This window comes from Haliaeetus albicilla, chromosome 13, assembly GCF_947461875.1.
Source record: "Haliaeetus albicilla chromosome 13, bHalAlb1.1, whole genome shotgun sequence".
NCBI lineage: Eukaryota > Metazoa > Chordata > Aves > Accipitriformes > Accipitridae > Haliaeetus > Haliaeetus albicilla.
The window spans coordinates 10,111,654-10,138,775 of record NC_091495.1 but is presented as its reverse complement, the minus strand read 5'-3'; the positions used below and the strand labels follow the sequence as shown (position 1 = coordinate 10,138,775).

At 34.5% G+C, this 27,122-nt stretch overlaps 1 protein-coding gene across 1 annotated transcript in view; it reads left to right on the top strand.

The window, feature by feature from the left end:
• SPATA17 (spermatogenesis associated 17) overlaps positions 1–27,122 on the top strand; it is a 95,955-nt gene that overhangs the window by 19,955 nt on the left and 48,878 nt on the right. The window contains exons 5-6 of the mRNA XM_069800116.1: positions 669–772; positions 18,599–18,722. Of these exons, the coding sequence (XP_069656217.1) occupies positions 669–772; positions 18,599–18,722 (228 nt within the window). The remainder of the gene's footprint in view (positions 1–668; positions 773–18,598; positions 18,723–27,122) is intronic.

Genomic DNA, 27,122 nt, shown 5'->3' with positions numbered 1-27,122 from the left:
TGGAAGATGCTACCTAATTTCTATTCTAAATGCAACTTTAGGACTAGCTACATATAAAGAGGTTTCCTTTTCCAGTTTAAGTTTTATCTGTTATGCAGGAGGAATAGTATTTTGTGAGAAGATTATAATCAATGTGCAACAAATAGATATGCATCATCTTACAATGAAGATGAAAGAACTGCAATTTGTAAATGATGTTTCCAGAAAGCTTGATTCAGTGAGTTACTGGGAAGGCTCCTATTCAGATTAGATTATATCCAGAGCACAAAGGTGAGAGTGTAGCAGAAGATATTGGTGAGGTGGTGACTCAGTAAGGAATGCATGTTGCACCTGAGAAAAGACACCACTACCATTGTCTGCTTTTTTACCATTCTTAGAGCAATGCCACTGGCGCTAGCAGGCACTTCTTTTCATTGTCACAGCCCAATATAAACACTGGTTTAAAGCTTGATTTTTTTTTTTAATGTTGGCTTTTAATAGTGAATTTATATCACCATTTAACTACAATATGTTACATCCTACCCTCATTTTCTTCATTGAAACATATTGGTGCTTCTACTTGATATCACTTTTAAGGAAACCATATTATTTGGGAAATGCAACAGATATTTGATATGCATACAAACTTTTTATTTGAAATATACTAAGCAAATATTTATTTCCTCTAGATTCAGAAAAGATGGCGAGGCTATTATGTTCGGAAATATATCCATAATTATTATGCACTGAAGAAATACCTGGAAGCCATTTCTGTGACTAACGAGATTGTCAGGTAAAGATAAATACTCCATGTGGTAAAGCATTCATTTCCTCTTCTTTTATCTGTAAAAAGTTTATGACACTAATTAAACTATTTCTCTGAGTATAGGTTCCCCTCCATTATCAAATATATATATATGTCATCATTCTCTTTATCCTAAGTCTGTGCGTGTTGCGCCATATTCTGTTCTCATTTATGCTGTTATGAATTCAAAATAATTTCTTCAAATTAATTAGACATACTCTGGGTTTATACCACTTTAATAAAACTGAATTTGGCTCTTCACCTATGCTCAGAACTCATAGATTATCATGCTTTAAATACAGTTTGTTGAACTAGACTTTTTTTTCCCCAGTATACACAAGCTAAAAAAAAAAATTCATAATTTGTTTTGAAAATTGATTATTGACAATGAATGAAAGTACAGATTTGGATCTAAGTTACATGCATGAGCCATACATTGAATATTAATCATGAAAGATACTGGTGTGGATATAGTGAAGCAGATTCTTCTCATAGTTACAGAAGAGATTCATTCTCCTATTAGATGTCTGGCTAGAACTGTTGTTGCTGTATGTTCCTACTCTATTTCTCCTATCCATCCCTTGTCTTTTCCTGTACTTAAGTTAAAAGGTCTCTAAAGTAGAGCCAGTTATTTCCCTCTAGCACATCTGATGTCCTGATCCATGACTATTTCTTCAGATAACACTGGAAACAAACAGACAAAATACCAGGTGATCATGTTCATTACTTTCTCATTGTAAGTGAAAGGTGTTGGACGAAATCCATCCCAGTTTTGCTGTTCAGAGAGCCTGAGACAAATCTTTGCTTTCTGAAGTGTAGAAATATAAGGGAGTCTTGTGAAAAAGTATTTCTTGAATTCTTGTCTAGATCACATGGCAAAGACAATTCAGCCAGAAGACTGTTACAGAAAACAGCATATGCAAGTTACATATGAAAAAAAGAATTATCCAACTTCTTTGGATGCTGCTTATTAATTCATATTATTTTTCCACAGTTATAGCTGATGCTACATCCTCTTTGTCATAGCATTATAAGTCGTGCATTACATTATTGCATATAATGGAGGATGCTGACAACCGTCTACCTCTAATCTCTCATTACTATTCATTTAAATGTATTCTATGCAGAAAGCTAGATCATAGCTGAGCAAAACCAGACTTAAAAAATCTGTCATCTTTTCAACTATACCTTCTTGTTCTAAAGTTCTTGAAATATATTCTCTTCTGGAAAATGTAGAATCCTATGAAGACTAGACCAAATCTTGGAAAGTAAATGAAGCCATAACTTTTCTGGTTTAAAATGAATACAACTGGATGAACTGCAGAAACACAACCTGCTTCTCTGTTCTTAATAGTTCTATCACTCTTCTCCATTCCCTGCCTAAACCTGGAACAAGGCTCATAACTTGTCAGTTATGTTGACCTTTGATGTGTGTGAACAAAACAAGATAGCAAGTGGTATTCCTGCTGTACTGAACACTGATTGGAGCTTTGTATTTTATTTCCCCACACCCACAACAGATGTCTACTGGGTACATCTAACTTCGGAGGACTACAAAAATATTTGTTTTTCAGTACTTTGACATGTTCATCAAATTCCCTAGTATCTGTTCCAGGCCATTAAAAACCATAAAGCCTATGCATTGGGTAGGTATTTTAATCAAGAAATACTATTGTGCTTTTTTTTTTTTAACAGGTAAGGTGAGCAGTATGACTTCAGGTACATCAAAATGTGTTAAAGTTGTTCTGTGTGAGCTCTTACCTGGCAACTGGTATATTGATTTTCTGCTAATTTGAGTTCTGTCTTCCAGAGTTCACAGAAATATATGTCTTTCAGGTTAAAAAATCCATCTTTTGGATTAAGAAAAAGTTAAAAATGAATTTTTGAGCTAATTTGGTCAAATGGATTGTATCATTTCAGTTCTTAAAATGCATCAGTGCTCATGTGCAATCAAGAATCACTGCAGTAATCTCTTTACTGGGGTACATTTGAAAACTAATATGTATATTATCTTCAACATTCTTCTTATGAAATCTAACAGATGTTTAGTGAAGATCAGGTGTAGGCCCTCAGCCAAACAGATTTTTCCTGTCATTGGGCTAAGTTGCTGCCAACTACTTTGGCCCCAAGGTGGCCCACTGTGTTTCTTACGAGGAATACTGAACAAGGTGGAAGAGAGATTCTCTGCATATTTTCATCAGTGATCACATCAAAAGTGGAAGAGAGATTCTCTGCATATTTTCATCAGTGATCACATCAAATGTGGAAGAGTATACCCTCATTATTCATAAACTCTTTTGCATATATAAAATTATTGCAATTGTTCATTGTAAAACACACCAGGAATTGTCTGAAATTGAAAGAGTGCATTTATGAAATGGCTGGGTTTTATTCAAGCATCAGCATTATGGAAATTTACATGTTGGCGGTCAGAGCCACTAATATACTTGTGCACTCAGATTAAGCTGGCTTTGAGTATTTCACATCTCTAGAATGCCACAAAACAACACAACATGATACATGAACTAATGCATTTTTTCTTATTTGTCTTATAGCTGTATTCATCAGAATATATGCATTATTACAGTGTCAGTGCTAGTAAAGAACCAAGTTTCTCCACAAATAGCAATAGAACCACAGTAAAACAGAGATTGATTTTAAGAACTCCAGAGTGGTATAATGCCTCCCCTTGCCCGCCCCATTCCCCCCCCCCCCAAAAGCCCACAACAACAAAAACCCAACAGAATACACACTAGAAGTTTATAATTTCAAAAGTTTGTTTAAACTGTATTCTTTCTGGAATTATGATGTAATTCTAAACTGAACTACAATTTATGGTTCTCAGTCTTATCTTCTAGAATAATGCTGACAGAATTTTTTTATTAAAAAGTACCTGAAATCACATTGCAAGTCCTTCTGAGATGATATGTTTTTACCTCTTGGTCTCCAGAACCAGGAGTTATGCTTAATTTTCTCCTCTTTCATTAAGGAGGAGCCTGTATCAAATTAACACTGACTTGTTTCTAAGAGAAACTTCAGAGGAAGTTGCCATGAAACTTTGGACATTCTGTTAGTTTCTTGTAAGACTATCTTATAGGAGTTATTGAACAAAGTTTGTTTCCTTCTCTGTCCATCTTCACCCTATTTTTTTTTTAAGTACAAGACACTATTCTTACTAAAGGGTTTTCTCAACCAGTAGCCACATCTTTACCATTCAGCTTTAATACAAGCCGTCCTTATTTAATAGCTGCCCTCATTTAGTAGCCAGACCTTTATCATTTGTCTTTACTGTGAAAACCCCAGGAGAAAGTAAACTTAATAGAAGCTGCCCCAGTTTAAAGCCATAGAGGGATGTAATTAAGTTTAACAGAAATTGATTTAACAGAAATTGACCTAAAATACAATTAAATAATAATAGTCATATTATGTGTGAGTTTTCACTCACTTAACAGACTGCTTATCCTAACTTAAGGCACTGTTTTTGTATGAACTGAAGAGAACTGTCGGCTTTAGCTTCTAGACTGGCTGAGAAGCGTGTGGGGTTTCCTCCAGCATTCCCATTACTTCCCAGTGCTACGGAACCAATAGGTGTGATGGCTGCTGGTGTCCTCAGTAGTTTCCCTAGTAGATAAGTTGAGAAGTGATTCAAAGAGTCCTTTGACAGATGGCAAAAGAATGAATTTGAACTCTGAACTCTGTCTACATAAGGACATATTCAGATTTTTCTTGACATTTGTACAGTTTAGCCTCAATGTAATGGTGAAATGAGTTTATTAGTCCTGAATTCTGTTTTTTCTGCAAGATTTAGGAAGTTCTAAACCAACAAATTAGAAAATCTGTTCTTAAATATTTATTTTACAAAATTTTGCTATTTAGATTTTAGTAATAATCTTCATCTGTAACATCCATTTGTATTTAAATAAATACCAATGCATACTGTATTCTATCTGAATATGGATTAGTTGGGTGGTTGCATGTATAAACGCATGCATTAAAATAAACTCCATTACTTCTTAGTGATGTTGGTGTATTTAATTTTAAGGGAAAATACCTTGTTTTGAAACATTCTTAAAGCTGCATTTAACATCTCTAAGAGCTGGCAAAATGGTTACAAGGGGAAATATGCCAAAAGCAATTAGCATAAGCTATAACTCCATATGATGCATTAGAATTTTGTTTTATGTGAAACAGTTTCCAATCCTTGATAAGCAAATGGACATTACTTCACATAAATTAGCATGCTGGTGCCATTATATCAGAAGAATTTATGGATGATGTCAGTTGCCCAACTGTGTGATTAACTGGTAGTTCTTTGACTAAGGTTATCTACACACTGGCCTTTAAACTACAGTAAAGCAACTTTACTATATGTCAGGTGTGCAGCTAGAGATAAGATTTTGGGATGTAGTGCTCCATTTACTGATGAATGGCACCATTTAAATTTTTCCCTAGGCACAGAACTCAGTAAGATAGCAGTATCAGAAAACTAACAAAGCAGCGGCAAAGTACTGGCATTGGGGTTGTTATATAATCAAGGTAGGCAGTATAGCTTTCTTGGCTATTGAATAAACACTGACTTAAATGTAGCAAACTAAGACCCGAGTCTAGCTTTAGCAAGCACTATAGTGTATGTAAACACTGTTATGATTATAAATCGTGAATTTCACACACTTGGAGGATTGACACCAAATTCTTCTTTCCATTGTTGTTGGCTTTAGTAGTGAAAAAGCCTTGGGAGTGACCCTAAAGAGTGTGACTTTCATCCAAGTTTGACTAGCTGTTCTATCAGCAGATTTAGTATCAGTTATCATTAAAGCTTTTTGGTCTTCAAGAAATGTCAGGAAGTAGATAAAGCAAAGTGATAAAAATCACTTCCTTGGCAATACGTTTATTCACAAATCCTTTGTGCAGTCTGACTTTTATAATCTTAATGAACAATGAAATACAGTACTGTTACATGTTGCTGGTGATCTAATCCAATGTTTAGCTATTCTGCAAATAAGCCTGAGCATGTAGTACTGAAAAAAGTAAGAATATCTTGCTTATTCTTGATTACTAGAGCATTACTGAGGTCTATTTACTTTTAACATCACAAGTACTTTGCTTCTTAAAACTTCTGAGGTATTGCTATTTTGCATGAAGTAGGCTTGACATAAATCATCTGTTGTCACCGTAATATGAGAAGAACTTGCTCAGCCTCCATCTGTCTGTTCTTTTCTGATAAAGATAAGTCCAGGTGCTGGCCATTTTCTCAAGTGTCAAAGTGTTTTGAAGAATGTATATATTGTCTTATAATTCAATTAAAATGTTCCTCCTCATTGACTGCAGAAGCAATTGATTCTGTAGTCTATTTTCAATTAGTGCCAAAGCCTTTCAGACAGCTCCTTGGAATTCTTGCAACAATAAAACCCTCATTTTTGTAATGTTGTCTTTCACTTGATGTTTAATTAACTAATTTATCTTCAACCCATCTTCTTTTCCTTGTCTTCAAAGATATCTAGATGAAATACATTATGCTTTTAACTTATTTACCTGTAATTAGAATTTTCTGAATGTAAACTTATCCTGTCAGCTTTCTTTGGGAGCCATAGAAATAGAGACAAGTGCCAAATATGCTTTCTTTTATTTAAATATTCATATTGAGTGGCAGGGCACAAAATTTGAGTCATCTATGCCTTTTCCAGAGGATTTTAGGTATAACTGCTAGATCTTGTAGGAAACTTAGAGCTGTAATCCACTGAGGATCCCGGAATACTTCCATAGCTACAAACCTGATGCTAGGATGAGTAGGCTATAAAAAATGAGTTATTTGATTCTTCTCTGTGATTTGACCTAGTTTCCATTAAACAATATTAAGACGCTCATATTAACTTAAGTGGGAGTTAGACCAGAGAAAAGCTTTAAAATTATCATCTTAAAAAGACTCACATCTGGTTAAAATATTCTCTACAGTCATGTATTTTGTGCTGGTTGCTCCTTCTAAAATATGTTGTCCATAAACCCAGCTTTCTTCAGAGATTCTGAGCATAAAAACCCTCTTTGACAAGTCAGTCCATTTTTAGGTCTTCTCTGCCTACCTTTATACCTATTAAGACAGTTTCATTTACATATATGCTTTTATACAGCATGTATGCTTATATACCTATAGGCTTTTAATAATGCATTTTGTGAAACAAGACATTTTAGATGGACTTTTGTCTTTTTAGTTTGCTCATGAAATTGAAATGAACTGGCTAAAGCTACACAGCATGCAATGCCCTGTTCTAACTCCATAGGAATGCATTTTCTGAATGTAGTGAGATTAAGGTAGGAACCATTACGATTACACAGTAAGCTGAATTTCCAATGCAGATTCACCTAGACATACCTCATGTGCCTTATTCTATTCATGTCTCTCTTGAGCAAGTGGTGAAAGCAGTCTTACCGTGTTTTTAGCTAGTTCAGTGTGATATAGATCAAGTTTTGCAGATAAACTTGAATATTGTAACGTAAGTAACTGGTTAGATTGTAGTCTTTAAAAATATGAAGGCTGTATTTTCTCATGTATTTTTGTATAGCACTAAACACACCATTAGGAGTAACAGGTTAAACATTAAGCTTTATTTCACTTGTATCCAAAGGAAAATTTTTAATCTGAGTATGTAGAAATTTGAGAACCTTGCATTCACTCATTGGACCAAACAGTCTGTGGTGTAGCTGATTGCTTTTGGTGAAGGTAGAATAAAACAGGTGTGACAACATAGTATTGTAGAATAACAATAGTTTTATACCTGTGAGCTTTGAAGGCACTGTAGTGTCTAGATAGTTTTTTTATTTTGAAATAGGTCTGTTAGAATTACTGACAGCTCATAAAACATTTTCTGCAGACAAAGACTGACTAATCTTAGCATTTCATATTGTCTTGTATAGACAGACTTCAGTGTCTTATATTTTGTCTGAAGTAGGATCTTCACTGTAAAATAAGTAGAAAAGGGGAAGAGGTACAGTTTCATTAAGCTCTAACATATCATTGACTGTCAGGTAGGTCTTGTTATGCTGTCCATCCTCATTTAACTATCCCACAAGATCTCTTAATGAAGTTAAGCCCCAAGTTCACTCCAGTAATTCTGTGGCAAGAGTTTGTGCAATGTAACAATTCATCACTTGTCAGGAAGGCACTTTTAGTTTATACATTTAATAAGGGCATCCTCTAGCTTGGTTAATTAGAAGTGAACAGTTTGCATATTTACTAAATGCGGAGTGTCATTGCCACCACGGCCTATTGCCTACATGAATTATTTCTCTATCTGCAATAAACAGCTGGGTAATTATTACTGCCATAATCAGATAAATTCCCTCTGTAAGGCTTTTCTTACATGGCAATTCTTTGAAGTCATCCAAAGCTGAACAAAATTTATGAACTCCAGCAGCTAGGCCACTTTTTCATAGTGTAGTGTCCCTGTTCCCTATTTCAAGGACATGTAGAGTATCATAAATATTGTGTAAATTAGGAGGATAAATATGATTACCTAAAGATTACATATTAATAAACTTGATTTTCAAAATATAATTTTCAGGTTGTAACTGATTAAATTATAGCAGTTCTGGTTTTATCTAATTGTAGAGACATGACAGGCCATCTATATACAGGCTATACTAGGTTATCAGGGAAGAGCTCTACCACTTGAAGACTAAAGGCTCATGAAAAAGTATATAAATATTTTTCATGTGCCTTTTGGAGAGCTAGTCATTTCAGCTGTTTAGGTCATTAGCAGTATGACAAATTTTATGTGCCATTTACTCAACTCACTAAAGCAATTTTTTTTGTCATTAAAACATGTTTCCTTTTTGGTGTGAGATTTTCAGTTTAATAATGAAGCATAGAATTTGAATGCATGAATTTATGTGTTACATTAGAAAATTAGATATTTCTTTTGTTTGTAGAAACAATTTGTATACAAATGATTATGTCAACTAAGCTTGCTCTATGCTATCCAAATATTCCATCTCACACGTGAGTGTATCTACAGATACATCAGTGACTACTTAATTTACACAGTGCTGGAATGTAGCTTATTTTTGACTTGTCCAAAGAAACAAAAGAAAATCAAAAGATGTGTCAATTTTTTTTTAATTAACTCACAACAGTCCATTTGATTTAATAATACAGGTTTTTTTATCATAATTTAAGATGCTGTGTCCGAGTGCAACCAGAAAATTGCCATTAGCTGCTCTCACATACTTCATAATTCCTTATTAAGTACGTAACATAATTCTCAGAGATAGCAGGAATATTAAGGAAGACCAAACTAAGTAAGGTGTTCTTTGGCACTGCCTTACCCAATGGAAGGCTTTTGAGTCTAGACTGCTTTTTTCATTTCCCATTTATGTGGGAGAAATAGAGACTACAGTGGTGATGACCTTTAAAAAGAGCCACATTACAGTTGTGTTTTGTTATTAGAAGTGTGGTTATCTATGCATCCCATTTTTGCAAGTTCATGATCTGATATTTGATGGAGGATGTGAAGGCTTACTGATCTTTCTTTGATATTTCAGAATTTTTTATGGTGGAAAATTATGGTCCTTCCCTTTATATTGGTATATCCTATAATATCACATGAAGTATCATAGAATTGCATGAGATGCAAAGCAGTATACAGACTCTCATAATCACTTTTTTGTTGTTGTTTTAAAAGAAAAATGTCCAAAATGAAAAAAAGGTTTTTTTTAAAAATAATTAATAGTCTTAGTTAATTATTTTTTATTTTCTAGATCATTATAAATAGAACCTTCTGTTATCTAAGAAGAGTTAGTTCTCTTAAGTATTCACTCAGAGAAGAAAACAGAAAAACTAATTATCTTCTATCTTTACAGTCTAGAACAGTAATGAGGAATAACAAAAAAAGTGTTGTGGGTTTTTTTTTCTAGTGATGCTCAAAATAATATTATTCTGTATCAGATGATCTAGTCTGACTTCATATCTATCATCAATATCATATGTATCAATAACAAATTTATAACAATATCTATAAAAAGCCCATTAAACTTTGGCTGAACAAGCTGGTCTTGATTTAAGAACATCAAAAGACAGAAAATACCCTTTTTATTCTACTCCAGGAGTTAATTACCTTTGGTGTTCAAAGTATGTCCATATTTCCCCATTAAAATAGTTTCATTTTATCTTTGAACCATTGCTTCTTTTTATATCCTCCTCTACTAGACTGAAAACTCTTTTAATATTCAGAATCCATGCATTAATCTAGCCACCTTTTAGTGCTAAACATAAATATAAACAATGGAGGTCATTGTAAGATATTGTCTCTCTGCTTAAAATAATTTTTGTGACCATTTTGGACAGACTTTCAAACATCCTTTAAAATACTATCAGCACCAGAACTCAGCACAGTTATGATGCATAAGAAAAAAAAAATTCCTTCTGATGTATTGTCAGCTTATGCATTGATTTATATACATTTTCATCACAGTATCATTAAAGAGCTTCTTCATCTCTATGAATCCTACTCAGAATACCCCCTTTAAAAGACATAGTCCCTCATACTGTGAGCATGATTTTTTTTAAGCTGTGTGAAACTTTTACTTATTATTATCTCCCTTTCAAATTCTTCAGACTCTTCACCTTGTAGGCATAATTACATGAATCCACTAAGCTGTTTATCCTTGACAGTGAAGCTAAATCCTAATGTTTTACCTTGAACTTTATAGTTCCTACTGCCTTCAAACCAAATCAATATGACAAAGTATTTCAAGAAAGCAACATTTTCCACCTCTTTTCTCCAAGTAGGCTATTCTTTTCTTGTCCAATTAACTAGCTGATTACAAAATGTTTACAGCCTCATCTAACAAACTAATTTCATCTTTCAGCTTGCATGACACCCCAAATGATGCAGGACTCATTAGCCTACTTGTACTTGGTGGTGGGAGGCCTCACCACCCTCTAGCATTGTGCTTAGCTATTTTAGAAGGGATCTAGTACTCAGATCAGAAATTTATGTGCCTAGGTATAGACAATAGAATCTAAATGATGGATGTACCCTTCAGGCATGAATTTGATCTATAATAAATAACACTTATTGAACTTTATCAAACTATTGTAAATCTATAATTAGTTGTAGTCTGGTTTATATGGTAGTACCCAAATTTCAGAGAATAGACTTTAATTATGAGTGTAATTTCTTGGATGTCATACTAAAAAATGCCTGATTTTTTAGGGTGTTGATTACTTGAAAGTTTTCAAGACAATAAGAGATAAGATTTCCTAGCATTTCTGAAAATTGGGATCTAGTTGGTAATTTCAGTTTAGCAATTAGCCACTGCTGTGAAATCACATACTTACAAGTAGCATTGCAGTATTTAAAAATGCATCAGATCTCTCCCAAAATAATTGCATTTGCTATATAAAAAATAAACTAATTTGCTGTGTCTTTCATAATGTTTTACGCTTCATTAAAAATTACATCATAGGTGCTCAAGTGGCAACACTGTTCCATGAATATGGAATTTGAGAATACCATCAGGTACCGTGAAAATCACTATGAAGTTGTGAGATTTGGCATTACTGCTCTGCTATACATAATGGATCAATACATAAAAAGCTCTTCTTGCCTTGCCATTGTAAAACCTGTTTAATGTGAACAAAGTGTACCATTTTATTTGCAAACATATGCAGACTTTTATATTAAAGTAAGTGAAAAATGTGAGTTAGGGAGTAGACCTCAGTCAAGTTGTTTCATAATACCCTGAGAAGGAAAATCAACTTAGCTGATGACCTTTAAGAAGTTACAACATCATGTTTGCTTTCTAAATCACATAATGTTGAATATTGTAAATGTTGCCAAGTAACATATATTAAAGTAAAAGGAATACAGATATGTCTACATTGTCCTGCACTGCAGCAGAGAGATAACAGTTAGCTTAAATGAGTTCATTCTAGTACTGGGAACAGCTTAACTGTAGCAAAACATAGCAGTGTGCTTTCCTCTAGTTATTACTGTGCAGATGGTAGCATATATAGTCTTCTGGGAATTGCAGTGCCAGAAGATAACAGATACTTTCACATGACATTCACTAGAAAACTTCCAATGGTATTTGGCTGTGGTTAGACATCCTCTTTTATATGTTGCTGAAAAAATTAAGAACATGACTGCTCTTAGCAGCTTAGCACTGACACTGTGCTGGAAATGACCACTGCTGCTAAACTGCTATCCGAATAATTTGTGGTAGGGCTCTGTTATCCATTCTGGGCCAGATCAGCTTTTTTAACCCCAAATACTAATTTTACTGTTGAAGTTAATAAATCAGGCTGTTCTTCAATGAAGGGGTCAATAGCAAACAGTGGAGTGAAAACATTTTTCCTGTTATGGTTAGCTTTATTAGTATAGACCTGAGCGTAAATAAGGTTGAACCAGCATACTTGGATCCAGTTTCTCAGCTAACAAAAGCTTCATTGTTGTAATTACTCTTATGCCACATCCATAATGGGCAGGGTTTACAGTTTAATTAAATCAAAGTAGTTAAGCTAACAAAACATCATCGTTTAAATCAGACCTTTTACAAAAATTATTTTTAACTTCAAAGCATTTTGTGCTGCCAATGAGTATGAAGTAAATTCAGCTTAGGGATTTATACACACAAGGGAAAAACATTTGGACCAATAAGTTTGCATGTTTCCAGAAAATGGAATAATTCAAAAAGATTATATATTACCAAAAAAGTAGGTTTTAAATAGGTGTGAGGAAAAATTCTGTATGAGTTGTTATTGAAACCTTAATTAGAAGATTCTGTATAATGGATTAGGGAAAATACTCCCTTTTTAGATACAAACTGGCTCTGCAATCAGTTTTTTGAAAAGCTGTTGGACTCTTTTGAGTAACTGCAGCAGTGGAAATTGGAAGGGCAAGAAGGATAAGAAGGATACATCAGTCTGTTCTTCCCTATCGTCTGATACATGCTGTGTCCTGATCTCCTGATCTGCACAAGGTATTCATTCACTGTATGCCCTTCACCATTATGTTCATCACATTTCCTACGTAGTATATTGATCACATTGTGGACTTTGACAGTTGAACTGGTATGTCACTTAATTCCATTGGCAGTGTACACTATGTGATTAAGGAAAGGTGGGCAGAATATGTTCTACTATGCACAAATTACAACGGGATTTTAAGGTGTAATGAATTTCACTCTGCAAAGAAAATATAGGGTGTTTTTGCATGCCTACACATTAGCTTTATTTTATTTTTTTTCATTCTAAGGAGTCATGTTAGTTTCTGTTCACTGCACTGCAGTGACAGAGCAGTACCATTTCTCCAGATTTTGAAGAGAGTGTCATGATTAAGTTATCAAATGGATTGATGTAAACATTCACATGTAAAATTAGTAAGAATTTTGGACACCCATTTGTGGTAGGTCTCCTAGGCAGTAAGATACTTTGTACCACTAATAACTGACTGCCTCTTGGAGCACCTGTTTCACTGCAACTTGAGATTAAACATTTTGGTCAAGGGATTCTGTCAGGATACACACAGGAGTATACATCATGGTAGAGAGGAGTAAGTGGGTTACAGAGCTGCTCTATTATGCTCAGTAAATCTGAACATGTTAATTCAAAAAATCAGAAAAAGGTTGAGGATGATCAAGCTGTCTGATGGTACATAGCTCTAACATAAGTATGTAGTATGTGTGTTCTGTTAAAACTTTGCCTTTAAAGTACACAGCTCTCTCAAGCTAGTCTATATGTATATTTCATTTTTTCCCGAATATAATAGATTAAGTCAAATGATATTATCATGGCAGGTCACATTCCATTCTCATCTACACCAGTGTAATGTGAAATCAAGTGGCATGCAGTGGTGTACCAAAAGTATTGTCCCACTAATTTCATTTTCACTTCCATATTCTGTATTTGAGCAGGGAGGATGATATATAGTCAAGAAGGTAAAATCAATTTAGATTGTCTTCTTTTATGCTAAGGTTGCCTACTGCCTATGCTGTAGGAATTTTATGGTTTGGGGTCTGAACTGTTTAAAATCACAATAACTTTATACTCTTTCTGGGTACTCTAGGCAACTATACTTATTATTGATTTTCTCAGATGCCTGTTACTTTAGTTAATATTATAATTTTATGGTTTTCTGGTCAAATGACCACAGAATGCCAGTGAAAATGCTAACAGAATGTGATAGTTTGATAAAGCTCATTAAATGTGAATTTGTGAATAAATGTCTGAATTTGTAAAATGATGCAGTTCTATGCAGAGTTTTTAAAATCTTTATATTGCTGAAATCCTCACTTGAAAACCTTTCCAAAAGTGCCAGGAACAGTATTATGTGTATTTTTAACCTTTATACAGACAGACGGAACATTGTCAATGGAATTTGCATCTTGTAGCTGGAGCCACCACCACTGTCAACTGCATAATGAAGTATCAGAATATCAATAGCTTACCTTGTCATATGAAAATGTTTTATTTTCAAACTATATAAAGCCAATAATTTTACCATTAACAAGTCAATAGCTACTTCACATATTTGTTACAGAAGATCATTTTTATTTGTGGGCTTTGAGCACATATGTTGATAATCCTATGCCTATTTTCAATTACACGAAACATTCCCTATGACAGGGAAAACACACTTTGTGTTACCCAGTTTATTCACTTTTTTAACAAAAGAACGCTTCCTAAACTTGCGCTAATAAACATTGATACTCTTGTGATTTGTTGAATAATTTTCAGATCATGATAAGACACTATATTGGTCAAAACTTACACATATTTCCTCTACAATGATATTGCATAAAAATCTGTGTGGGAGGAACTCTGATTGGACTAAGCTTATACGGGAAGCCAAGTTTGTAAGAAGATGCAGTAGGTGCTGTTAATATACTGAGATAAGATTTAAGATAATGAAAATTCATATGCTAAAACAATTATCTGCTTTTTCAGTTATAACAGTTTAATAAGCAGTACTATTCCAACTATGAGACATGCAACAGACAGATCATTTATACAAATAGAATAAGATTATTAATTAACCTAAAACATGGTTTGCATTTACAGAACTCTTTTTCTCCCCCAAACTTTGGTGAAACTTTAAAAACTTAGACCAAACAGTATGCGCATATTCAATTCTCCTACTTCACACTGAACCATGAAAGGTTCATCCTGAAGCAAATGTGGTCAAGAGTCCACAGGGTATCATGCATCATACATAGCTAGTATTCATAATATCATGTAGTCCCAAGAAAAGATTGCTAACTATTGCTCAATGAATCTAAGATATGTATGAACAAAAAGAAGGCTGGCAATAAGTGTAAGGGTTTAATCCAAAGATCATTTAATTTCAATGAGTTGTCAATTGACTTTAATGGAATTTGGATTTATTTTCTCTGGGAAGGCATACATGTAGAAGGTCACGAGCATGAAACTTCTCAATAAACACATTTACATGTAAACTATCTGGAAGTCTAACTCTATTTGGAAGTCTAAGTTTATGTCTTAGTATCACTTATGGCTATACACATTTTTCTGTATGGTAACAGTGAAAGCCCCCACACAGGGCATAACGTGTTAGTATTAATCTGCTAATGTGTGAAATAGTAGTATATTCATATCCAACTGCTTTTAGATTCTCTGCTTTGTTGCTCCTATTCAAATTCTTGAAATTATGGTAAAAGATGTGAAAGTTTCAGGTTCAAATAGCTTTAGAATAAATCTATATTTATGCTATAACATCTATGTTTTCCAGTCAAGCAATGTTTGGACTACTACATACCCCTTATTTGTACTGCCTCTTAGGAGAGAATCATCTTGGGAGCTATTTACCCCAAGACAGAATTGTCTGCATGTTCTGTACAACTGTACAGAACAGTATAATACAGGATAGAAATATTTTAGCACAACAGACAAAATGTGTAGGCTGCAAAAATGTGTTGAAAATTATTTGTAACTGCTTAAAACCCCCTAAACTTTTAAATGGATTATGGTACAGCATTAAAGAGGATGTGTGATAATCAGGAAGGATCGTGATGATTTGGATGATAGTACTGTCTAAAAAGATCATGAATTACATTGAACTTCAACAAGTATTTTGGACTTCATTTAATTTCAGCAAATAATGATTATTAATCATTCATTCAAGGTAATCTGCTAAATTCAGATTAATGACAATGGAAAACATTTTGCATCCCTTTATCATTACATCTGTAATACAAAATTTATATTTTCATCATTATTTGGGGGTTTTCATCACCAGTTGTGTTATAAATAACAAAGCTTCCACATCCACTGTTGTGAAGAAGTACATGAGTATATAAGAACATGAATAAACTGCAGTACTATGTTGATAGACATTTCATCAGTTATAGATAGCTGTCCTAAAGCTGAATAGAGGACTCTGTAATCAAAAAGGAGCAAGAAATAGTATAAAATATGTAAAGCATGGATCATACACTCTGATATTGAAGGTGAAGTGGCATAAAAGAACACAGTTGATACTACATGCGTTGTCCATTTATTAATTTGTTTATGATTGATTGATACAGAACAAAGAGTTTCCAAGTAAAAATGCTTATGTACCTACATGCAGTGACTCTGAAATCTGTACTTTAAGGACAAAGAAAGGTCGCCAATCTCTCCAACTCCTAGTTCTTTGTCAAAAATGGACACAGTTAATGAGGTTTGTTTGGTACAGCACAAATTCTCAGACACAGATAGAGATCCTTTCAATGGAAACAAATTTGTTTGGCTTTACCAGGTTACTTAGCGATTAATAATAGCCTTGAGATGCAGGTCAGAAAGGTCATCGTCCCCCCTTGCCAACACAATCTAAATTGTGCAGCTAGTCCGGCTCTGCGGGCTTTGAGGCCCCAAAACGCTATGCATAAAGTAAAACAGGCTATTTTCCAACTTCTTTTTTCATATTAATAAGCAATTTTCAAGAGAAGGGTGGCAAAATGGGGGCCATGCCACTCTAAGTAATTCATTTATTTTGCAATTTAATCTTACGTTGGAAAAAAATTACACTGCTGCAAAAGCATAGCATGGTGATTTTTAAACGTCAGTGTGTTTCATAAGTAACCTTGTATGAAATATTGTATTAGCAGCCTTTAACAGTAAACTGCAACAAAAAATATTTCCAGAGATTGAAACAGACCTATACATCTTTTCTGATCTTTATTTCCTTTTCTTTCTATTTTTTCTTCTACATTTGAAATAAAACATGTTTAATTACTTAATAATTTACTTATTTTAGTTGATAAAAACTTGAAAGATAGCATGAAACAAATAAAAATTCTACATTGCAACTTGTATTTAAGAATGTGATTTCATAGTGTTCATATTTATGAAGCAATTACTGCTCTTTCACACATTTTGATGAACTAATTTAACATTATGATAATTAAAATATTAAGAATAGGTTTAAGTCACAATCTTAAAAACACTTTCAGGAGCAATATGACTTCCCCATGGGATTATTCATATCAGCAAACTTATTCATGTGCATATTTTGACAGGATTTGACCCTTGTCCTAAAATGTCTTATTTGGTACTCATTGAAACAACTGAGACTATTAATGTGGACCTCTCTAAATAATATGTTTTGCAGGAATATTTGAATTATCCAGATATGTGAATAGTATATTATTCTTTGCTTTTTATTTTATCATATATACACATGCTTAAAAAAATAAAGACTAGAATTTACACAGTTAACTTTTAAACAATCTAAATCCTTGACTGAATATGCTTGGTGTCTTTGGCACCAGGTTAATTTGAACTAGCCATTTCTTAATAACAAAAATAACAAATGTTAATCAAACTAACCTTTTTTAACTGGGTCAAAAAAATTCCATACACATGCACTGTGCACAATAGCACGCAATTTTGTTTCTTATAGAACATTAATTCACTCCACTGTTTGCATAATTTATGGCAAGCCTGGCTCTATGAAAAAAAGCCATTGAGGAGGAAATCTATGCCTATTTTCTGTTGAAATTTTCCTCTAAACATTCAGTTAAAATAATGAGTTTTCCCCACTCTTTGAGAGCTGGTTTTAGATACAGTTCCTTATTTCATTTACGATGAAAGAATTTTCTATGACCTATTGGATATACAGACCCACCCATTTAGATGATGCTATGCGTTTGCAAACCTCTGTCATGCAGTGGCTCATGAAGCAGTTACGCTCCTGTTTCTTGTGGTGGCCTGTACCATTGCTATCAGACCAGAGTAGAAAGTGACCTGTGCAAGAAGTCTAATGGTATGGAAATTCCTCTTAAGGACATTGCACACATAAAAGGTTTACATCCAGTTCTTCTTTATGCCTACATTCTCAACCTTACAAAAGGCTCAAGGATCTAGGAGTGAGGAGGTGTTGCAAGGCACTAGCTGAAACATAAGTGAGCAACTTTTATTTTGAAATCACTTGCAGAAAAATCACTAAATTATAATAACTTCTGCTTAGGGAAATTCAAACTAAAAAGTCTCTTAAAGACAAAAAAAGGACATCTATGAATGCTATTTTATCAAGCTCTAAAAATACATAGGTTGACATATTCTTCAAAAGAGTAAGTAATATGAACTAATATACTGTTCATAGTTTTTATCATTTTAATCCTATTTCTTCACAGTTATATCCATGTAGAATCCTGCTGCTGTGGAACTGAATGAATGGTAATTTTGCATTCCAGTGGTGTCAGTATACTGCTAATACATAACAGCAGAATGCTGTGAAGCTATAAAAGGGTTAAAGTAAAACAAAACATTAGTACATCTTTTATTGTTGTGATATAATTAGCAGACTTATTTTATTACAGGAATGAACTCCAAGAGTACACTGAGATGAAGGAAAATGAAGAGAAAAGGAAGGACCTAGAAAAGAAAGAAAAGGAAAAGAAATACCAAGCCCGAAAGATGCATTACCTCCTTAGCACTGAGCAGGTTGGTATACCTGTCCCTGACAGCTCATGCAAACCACTTGGGCCCCCAGCCTGACAGAGATAAACTAGCAGGCTGAATGGGACATGACTTGTTGAAAAGATATCACAAAGACACTACTTCGAGTTCAATTTAGTGCTTTTCTATAGGCAAGAGCAGGTACCATGACTATTCTGTGACAGCAGCTTCATAGAGGCGGCATCAGCACTGCTGGCAGAAAGAGTCCAAGTCAGCAGTTTGATCTGCCACTGTGATAACACAACACGAAGGGCATAACCTCGCTTTAAAAACTCATTTTGACTGGCTTATTGTTGTGTTGTTGCACTTGTCAAGAGCTAACAAGTTATTAAGCTGAGAAGGGATTTCATTTTTTTCCTTTTTTTAATTGAGCTAATGCTTGGATTGATGCTGTGTTCTGCTTGTTTTTAGGATAGATTGTAAATGCAGGTTTTCAGCTAAAGCTTTTCCTAGAACTGCCTGAATCAGCTTATTTAGCATGATTGTTTTCACAGAGAAATGCCTCATAAATTTTAAATATTTACTGATTAATTTGTTTTGTATTGATAAAAGTGGTATTTTTTCCAAGCTTCCTTATGTAAGCTGCTTTACAGACAGGTGAATATGGCAGTAGATATATCTTATACAAAATTGATATGGTTGGTAAAGCTTGTGGGTTTGCCTTTTTAGTCCCCTTTTGTAAAAAAAAAAAAAGGTTTTATGTCCATAAATGTTTCGTGACTGGTTGTTCTTCATATGAATAAGGAATTAATGTGCAATCAGGGTATGTTAGTATGAACTAAGTGCTTGCTTTTCATAGGCTGTTAATTGTAACCTGTGTGTAAGAACGGTTAATTCTAAAGAACACAGGAAAAATAACCATGACACTTAGTGACAGAGTATTTAATCTTTTGCTCTGTTTGGGAACCATTTGTGATCTATCCAATAAATACAAATATAGTTGAATTAACTGTAGCTATGAAAACTCCATTTGTACATCAAATTTAAGTAATTTTATTTGCAAAAAAATAGCATAGTAAAATATTAGTAAAAATAACATTAAAAGTGTTCTGAGTGGCTTTTAGACAGGCGAGCTAGTTAATAACTGAAATTAGTTCACAATAATTGATTTGTCCAGATGTAGATCTAACATATTAAGAATAATCTGCACAGTGTTTTTATATTGTTTTAACCTGTAGAAAATTGGGAATTCTTGTTTTGAACAGAACAATTTATGTAAACAAATGCATAAACATTACCTGGAGTACAAAAATTGTCTGGTTAGAGACATTGAGTGACCTGTGGGCTAAAAAGATTTCAGTAAACTTAGTTTAATTCTGATGATACTGGCTTAGCAAGCTGTAACACATGGTTAAGGAATGGCAAGTGGTGCCTTATTTCAGCCTTATTTCAGCCGCCCACCTGGGGGACTGCTGGTAGACAGCAGCAGTAACTATTATGTTCTGATGAATTTGGGTTTCTAATTTTACATAATTCCACAGCTACCAGTGTTTTGCAGAACAAAAATATGCTTGGTTTTGCTTTCTGAGACGGTTTGTGAATACTGGGACTCAGAGCCCACAGAATTTTTCCTTTATTACAGAACTGTGCTTCAAGAACCATCTTCTTTTGCAGGTAGTATTTCAAAACATGAATGAGTGTAAATCAATGCAACACCTACAGACAACCTGAAAACTGGCAAAGATATATATGAAGTAAATTACTTATTGCAATCAAAGTCTGTATTCCACAATTGCACATAGTTATAGAATTTGATATCTTGCTAAGATACAGGGCAAATTATTTCAGTGCAGAGTTTTCTGGTTTGATGCTCTGTGTCTCACATTTTACTCTCTATATGCCTGGTCTTCTGATCTGACTACAGCTGCTTCTTGCTGTCTTCAAAGCATAGTTAACTGGATTACTGAGCAAGGTCCATTCATGTCTCAGTAGAAACAGGCATCCAAAGTCAACAGTTTTGAGTGAGTTAAGGAAAAAATATAATTGTAAGCAGGGCACATAGCAAATGAAAACAGGAAGTTGATGAGCTGGACTTATTGTAATGAGTCATGTATTAACTAAAGGCCAATAAGTTGTAGAGGTCATCTGTTAAATTTTGCTACAATCTCCTCCCCTTCCTGCCATGCATATCAAGGTGCAGTGATAGAGTGAGCAACCTCATGCGTCAAGGCTGGAGATGTTCAGGCAGGTTATGTGGACAGCGTTGCAGGATCTGTATTTGCAATAATTGTTTCAAATATATGCTATAGTTCTGAATCTTTTTGTTTTACTACAGGCAAAAAGGGTGAGACAGAATTGTCTCCTTATTGACAGAAGGGAATTAAGGAGTTGTTGCTCCTCAATTTCAGTAAAGCAAAGCATGTCAGGTTCCATTCTCCACTCCCTACAAGCTCAAGCTCAGAAACCCATCTCAGAAGTGTGTTACAGGTTAAAGAGGGAGATGATCAAACATTGTAACATTGCACAATGTAGCAGATGATATAGTGATCTTTTATGGCCTTAAAGTCTATGAATCCTTTATTGATTGCAGAATTTGATCTTCTTATTCCACAGATTATAAATATATATGTAAGGTTGTGCCTATTGTTAATTGGTAGCATTGTTTTACATTTCAAAAAGTAAAACTTAAAAATACTAGTATCAGGAATGTACAGGGGTGTCTAGTATGTCTAGTATGACCTATGATGAAGTCAAAATGTTTGGTCTTTTTCATTAATTAACTTGCTATTCAAGCATTTATTTATTCTATAAACTGTTAACTTTATAAAGAAAAAAAAAAAAGAGGAAGAAATGGTTACCAAACTCTGAATTAGTATGCATTATTTGTTGTTGCTGGTACCAGGTATATACACATAGTCTTATATAGACAGATGTGAGCTTGCTTTGATTACTTTCCAAGCCAATCTGGAGCTATAACATGGGGCTGAACCCAAACTAATTAGCCCTGTTGAGAGCCACGGTATATTAGCTCAAGAATTAATGCAGTTACACAGCTCCTGGTCAGCTCAAAATATGGGCAGAGTAAGCGTGTGCATGCTTTACAGTCATGAGCAAGGAGTTTGATCTGCCTACAAAATATTATATAGCCATACCTAGATTTAAGTTGTTTTGTCTGCAGTTCCCTACCTTTCTGCAGGGGGACGTGTGTGTATTGAGTACCATTGCTATGAAACTGACATTCAGGGAAATCATTGGATGATAAAAAATGTATGGTGTTATACTATACCTTACAATTTTCCTATATTTTTTTGCAAACAGTTGGCTGAGTGTATTTTGCCATACAAACTTACCCAAATATGACATTTCCCATTGCTACTTGTAAAAATAGATTGTATTTACACAAACATTTTAATCCACATAAGAACTAAGCAGTTCATTTGAATAAAAGAATGTTAGTATTTTAGCAAAGAAGTTCAAAGAAAAGGAAGTTAAACAAGTTAGGATATTTGCATAATCAATAAGTATTGAAAGTAGTAATGTTAATTTGCTGTTATTAATAATATATATTAATAATATAATTATTGACTGTCTTTCTGTGAAAGTACAATGTTATGCATCCTGCCAACTTCAAAACACATTTTTTTGCTTTACTAAAAAACAGCTACATATTTTTTTCTATAGTACCATGCAACACAAATATAACCCTATTTGTAGGCATAAGAGTGGACTTGAAAAAACAAAGTAAATTTTTATTTGGTTCAAATTAAATTAGTTGCCAAATAATGTCTGGAGAAATAAAGCATGAGCTCTAAAACTTCATGGTTATGAAATATTGAGCTTTTAATCAACCTGCTATATAAACCAGTAGTATCTATAACTTCTCAAGTAACATCTTACACACATGAGCTTCTTTTGTTTGAAGGAAATGTCTCCTACATGATTCCCATAATTATGACCCGCCCAACAGTCAAGTCCATGCCCTTCTTATCACGTGAGAAGTTGTGTTGTCTGCTCCACCTGCTGGTTGCTTGTTGCAAGAGATTCCAGTGTAAAATACAGCAAGAAATAAATCTGTGAGATGGCAACTGTGGGGCTTCCAAACTAAATTCCATTTTAAAAATAAGACTTTCTACATTTCAGATTTTAAAATTTATATATATATAACAATGTTTTCCTTGCCTGTTTTTACCTTAACTGTCTGATAAATTCTGACTTCCTGATGAACATGATAAAAAATGCAGTACGTATTTAACAAACTTTTGCCTTTGTTAAGAACATTTCTTGTCATTTCTTGTTGGTAGCACAATAGAAATAACAGTGCAGTTGTATTTTTTTCATTGTTTTTATGTGTTTTATCTTGAACTGCATTGTAATTTCTTATTGAGACATGAAACTTATAACGATTAAGTTTTTCTTATTAGTCCATAATCACAGTATGCTATTTCCACTACAATGGTAATGAGCCCCTTTTTTTAGTTGTCATTAATAAATGAACTACTTATTAAATGTAGTTTTCTATTATAAACATGCTTACCTATGTAGATTATCCTTCTATATCCCTTAGTTTCCCTTCTGTATTAGCAAAATTAACTATAATCGAATAGGTTCTTACTTCTGCTCCGTCATATTCGCAAAGCTGACATTTGTAGAAAGGGCCATCCTTTGGAAAGTGCTGACAAATGGCCTTTAAAGTCAATGAAAGGCAGAATCACTGAATACATTAATGGCATTTTGTAGAAGTGGGTATGAAAAGCCCACATTTGTTGAAACATCCTGTTGCATGATTCCTGTCATTGGTATTTCCAACCTTCCAAGGAATTTTGCAGTTGGTCTTTGTCTTACAATGATGATTAGAATTAGGTATATAATAGACTAAATCCAAGGATCCAGTATCAAGCTAGAATACAGACCTGTATTGTTTAAGTATCTGCTGACAGAGCAAGAAGCAGTGCTGACGGGAGTCTGTGAATGGGAGCAAGAGTGTCAGCTGCTGCTAGCACTACTGTTGCTACCCAGGTGGAGGACCTGCAAGTCTACAGTGTGGTGGGGAGCAGAAGGCAGCGGTAACTGAAAGAGGCCAGAGCAAGGGCAGTGGTAGAAGGAGAAGAGTGGTGTGTGTCTTGTAAAGTCATTGAGATCCGGAAAAGATTCCTATGGAAACAGTCTTCAGAGTGCCACAGCTGAAAAAGCCTTTTACTATTACAGTTTCTCCTGTCACTGAGAAAAGGATTGGAGAATCAGCAGAGCAACAGATCCTTTCCCTTTACTCTGTAGTTTTTCCCATATACCAAAAAGTACTGGGTGAGGTAAAAGAGAATTTGAATTCTCTTTTCTCCAACTTTCTTCTGTTTCTAAGAAGATAAACCACATTTACCTTTTGTCAGAGAAAATGAATGTACAACTAGTCCAGAAAGCCAAAGTTCTTTGTGATATAATGTCTATGAAAGCTTGAGAGCTTTGTCACACAATTACAAAATGTATTTTGACATTATTGAGAATACGATATTTTACATGTATCACTTAAGCTTATCATTCCTCTGGCTGATGGACTCAGTCACAGCCTCATTTCCAAACCTGGACTTCCTGCTCCTCGATAAATCATGCTGAGATTAGATGAGCTAATACTGGTCCTCTGTTCTGTGGGATCTTCCGTTCTATCTGAATGCTTTAACTATAGAGACTTTGAGAAAAATTAATCATGCAGTTGTGTGTGTATGCTTACTCTTGATTTTTGTACAGAATCTTCTTTCTGTTGGGCCCTGATCAATTAGAAGATGTGACTGAGTCAGTCTGAAGGCTCCTCCGGCCCAGCATCCTATCTTTGACAGTGGCCAACAGCATGTGCCCAGGGAAGAGGAGTAAAATGGGGCAACGGGGCAGTATAATGACATGTCAAGAATACTCTCCTAGTTCCCAGCAGCTGGTAGTTGAAGGACTTGTAGTTTTTTGTTTTAGAGCTTTCCATTTTTGGATTATTAAGGTGTTCACTTTTTGACTCTGTATTCTTCCAATTCCTGCCTCTCTTAATAGTCAGAGAAGGAATAACCTAAACAGAAAGAATGTGATACGAGGTCTAGGCCCACAACACTAGCTCTCAAATTGTGCTTCCTTGGAAGACCAAGTTCACTTATTCTCCTTGCAGTATTGTTTTGCAGCACGCTCATTTCACAGCATATACTGTCTCTGGTATTCTGTCACAAGAGAATATGCAACTGCAAAGTGCCTTAATCTTTCTCCACAGTTTGGTGAGGTTCTGCGGATTGCCTCTTCCACTCCAAGCAACAGTAAATTCTGTCATTTTTGAGCCCTCTTTAGTAGAGTGACAATTTCTCCTGATATCCTTTGGCAGTTTGTTAAAAGATACTGCTCATAAGCTCCTAGGTAATTTAGAGCTGCAAGAGAAGAACAAAGCCCATGTCTAATAATAGGCCCTTTTTGTTGTAAAAGTCACAAAATCTATGACATTTCTTTTAGTAACTGCCAGTAACAAGACATGAGTTATCTTTTTGGATTGCAGTTGTTCCTTCAGTTTTCAGTGCCTGCTCGAGTGTGTCACCATCTCTCTGTTGAGTCAAGGCTAATGTGTGTAGACATGTGGCTGGTATTTGCCCATATTTATTCCCATTGAACTAATGCATTAGAAAGGATTACTTGTAGGGATATAATAGCTGGTGTTATAAAATACGGAAGTATTTTTAAAGGGACTAGTCTTGACTGAGATAACCTTTTCCAGGGAGACATAAACATGTGATACAGTAACTCTTTTATAGTTTAGCACTATAGAAAACAATTAAAAAAAAACCCCCAAAACACATTAAGAATAATGTTCTCTGAGGAGGAAGAAAATGTTAGCTTCAAGTGAGTTAACAGTGAAAAGTTCTAATTTCAGCAATGAGAACCTAGTTTTCCGTTCTTACTCTCTCTATGTAACACCCATATTCCATAAGCAATTCCACTTTAAGGTAATGGGAGCCATTTAGCAAACTTCTGTGGAGTCTGAATTAGGGCATTTGTGTATAAAGGTAGCAAAAACATGCCACAAGGTTACTTTTCAGCTTTTGTTTTTCAGACCAGTTTCATTTGGATTTTCTGTTATTGTAGGACTCAAAATTGTATCACTCTTATTGATTATATCAGTTGTCATTTCATGTTTGTCAGTTCACAGAGTAAAATATTTTAAATTCAAATTATATTCAATGCTACAGTATTTTTTTATTACATTTTCCTGTCAACAGAGATGGCAATTCATAAACATTACACTGACTGTGTGTGTCCCCTTCTTACACTACTGGAAATCTGGAGTTAATTCTATTGAAGTTAGTGCACTTACATCAGGTGTAAATGTTCTGAGTGAGGAAGAAAAAAAAAAGCCACAAAATCCTTCCTGGAGCAGGCTAATGAATATTCAGAAGACATAACTGATTAATATGCTTCTAACCTAATGTGCTGTCCTATAAGAACTTGAAAAACAATTGGTCTAAGATGACACTGTTTGACACCCACTCTGTCTCTGGACACCTGGCAGTTTTATTCTTATAAAGGTGAAGACTCAGTGGATAAAGCTCTGGCCTTTGATCTTCAGATCCACAGTTTAAGAGACAAGGCTGCAAGTTTGGTCATTTGAGCTTAGTCCCAAGTGAACAGTCCACATCACAAAATGATTATACATAATTTGTTACTATTGGCAGTGTCTGTTCAGGAAAGGCCAAGGACTGAGCTAGCACGAAGAATGAATTAGCTCTTACCTTTTACATTTTATTTCCTCCCTCTTTACTGTTGTAATTTTATTATCCTGTCTCTAAAACATTCAAGGGATGAAATTATCATTCATTATAAGTACTAATACTTCCCGAAGATGAACTAAAATGGTTATTTTTTTTTAATGTAGGTGCCCCAATCACTGAACATCCCCACCTATTCATGGGTGTTTCACATCCACTCATCACTTCTCTGCCAAGAAGTCAGATATTTCTGAGTACTTTCCAAAGCTTGTACCATAAAAACCCATTTAAATTAAAGAGAAGAGAGTGAGCTTTCCTAGCTCTCAGGCAGGCTTGCAGCTACATTTAAATAGCATTAGTATATAACGCACTTCATGCTACAGTGTTCTGTTTTTATAAAATACTATTTCCAAAGGGTTCTCAATTTACATTAAATCCTTCTTACAGTACTTGTGACAGGTATGTTTGATCAGCAAGCCTTCTTCATGTATTCGCTTCCACATTGGAAGCCAGATCTATCAGTCTATTCACAGGTATTCACTACAGGAAAATCATTCAACTCTTGTGCCTCATGGGGCACTATACACACAATCTCAGTTCACTTGAAAGGAATCTCAGTTAACGTTGCTTAATGTTTCTGTCAAAAAGAAGGACAAAGTAAGGTAAACTGAAAGCAGCCAGTAACTGAGCTGTTTGTGATTCTGAAAGACATTGTACCTGAACA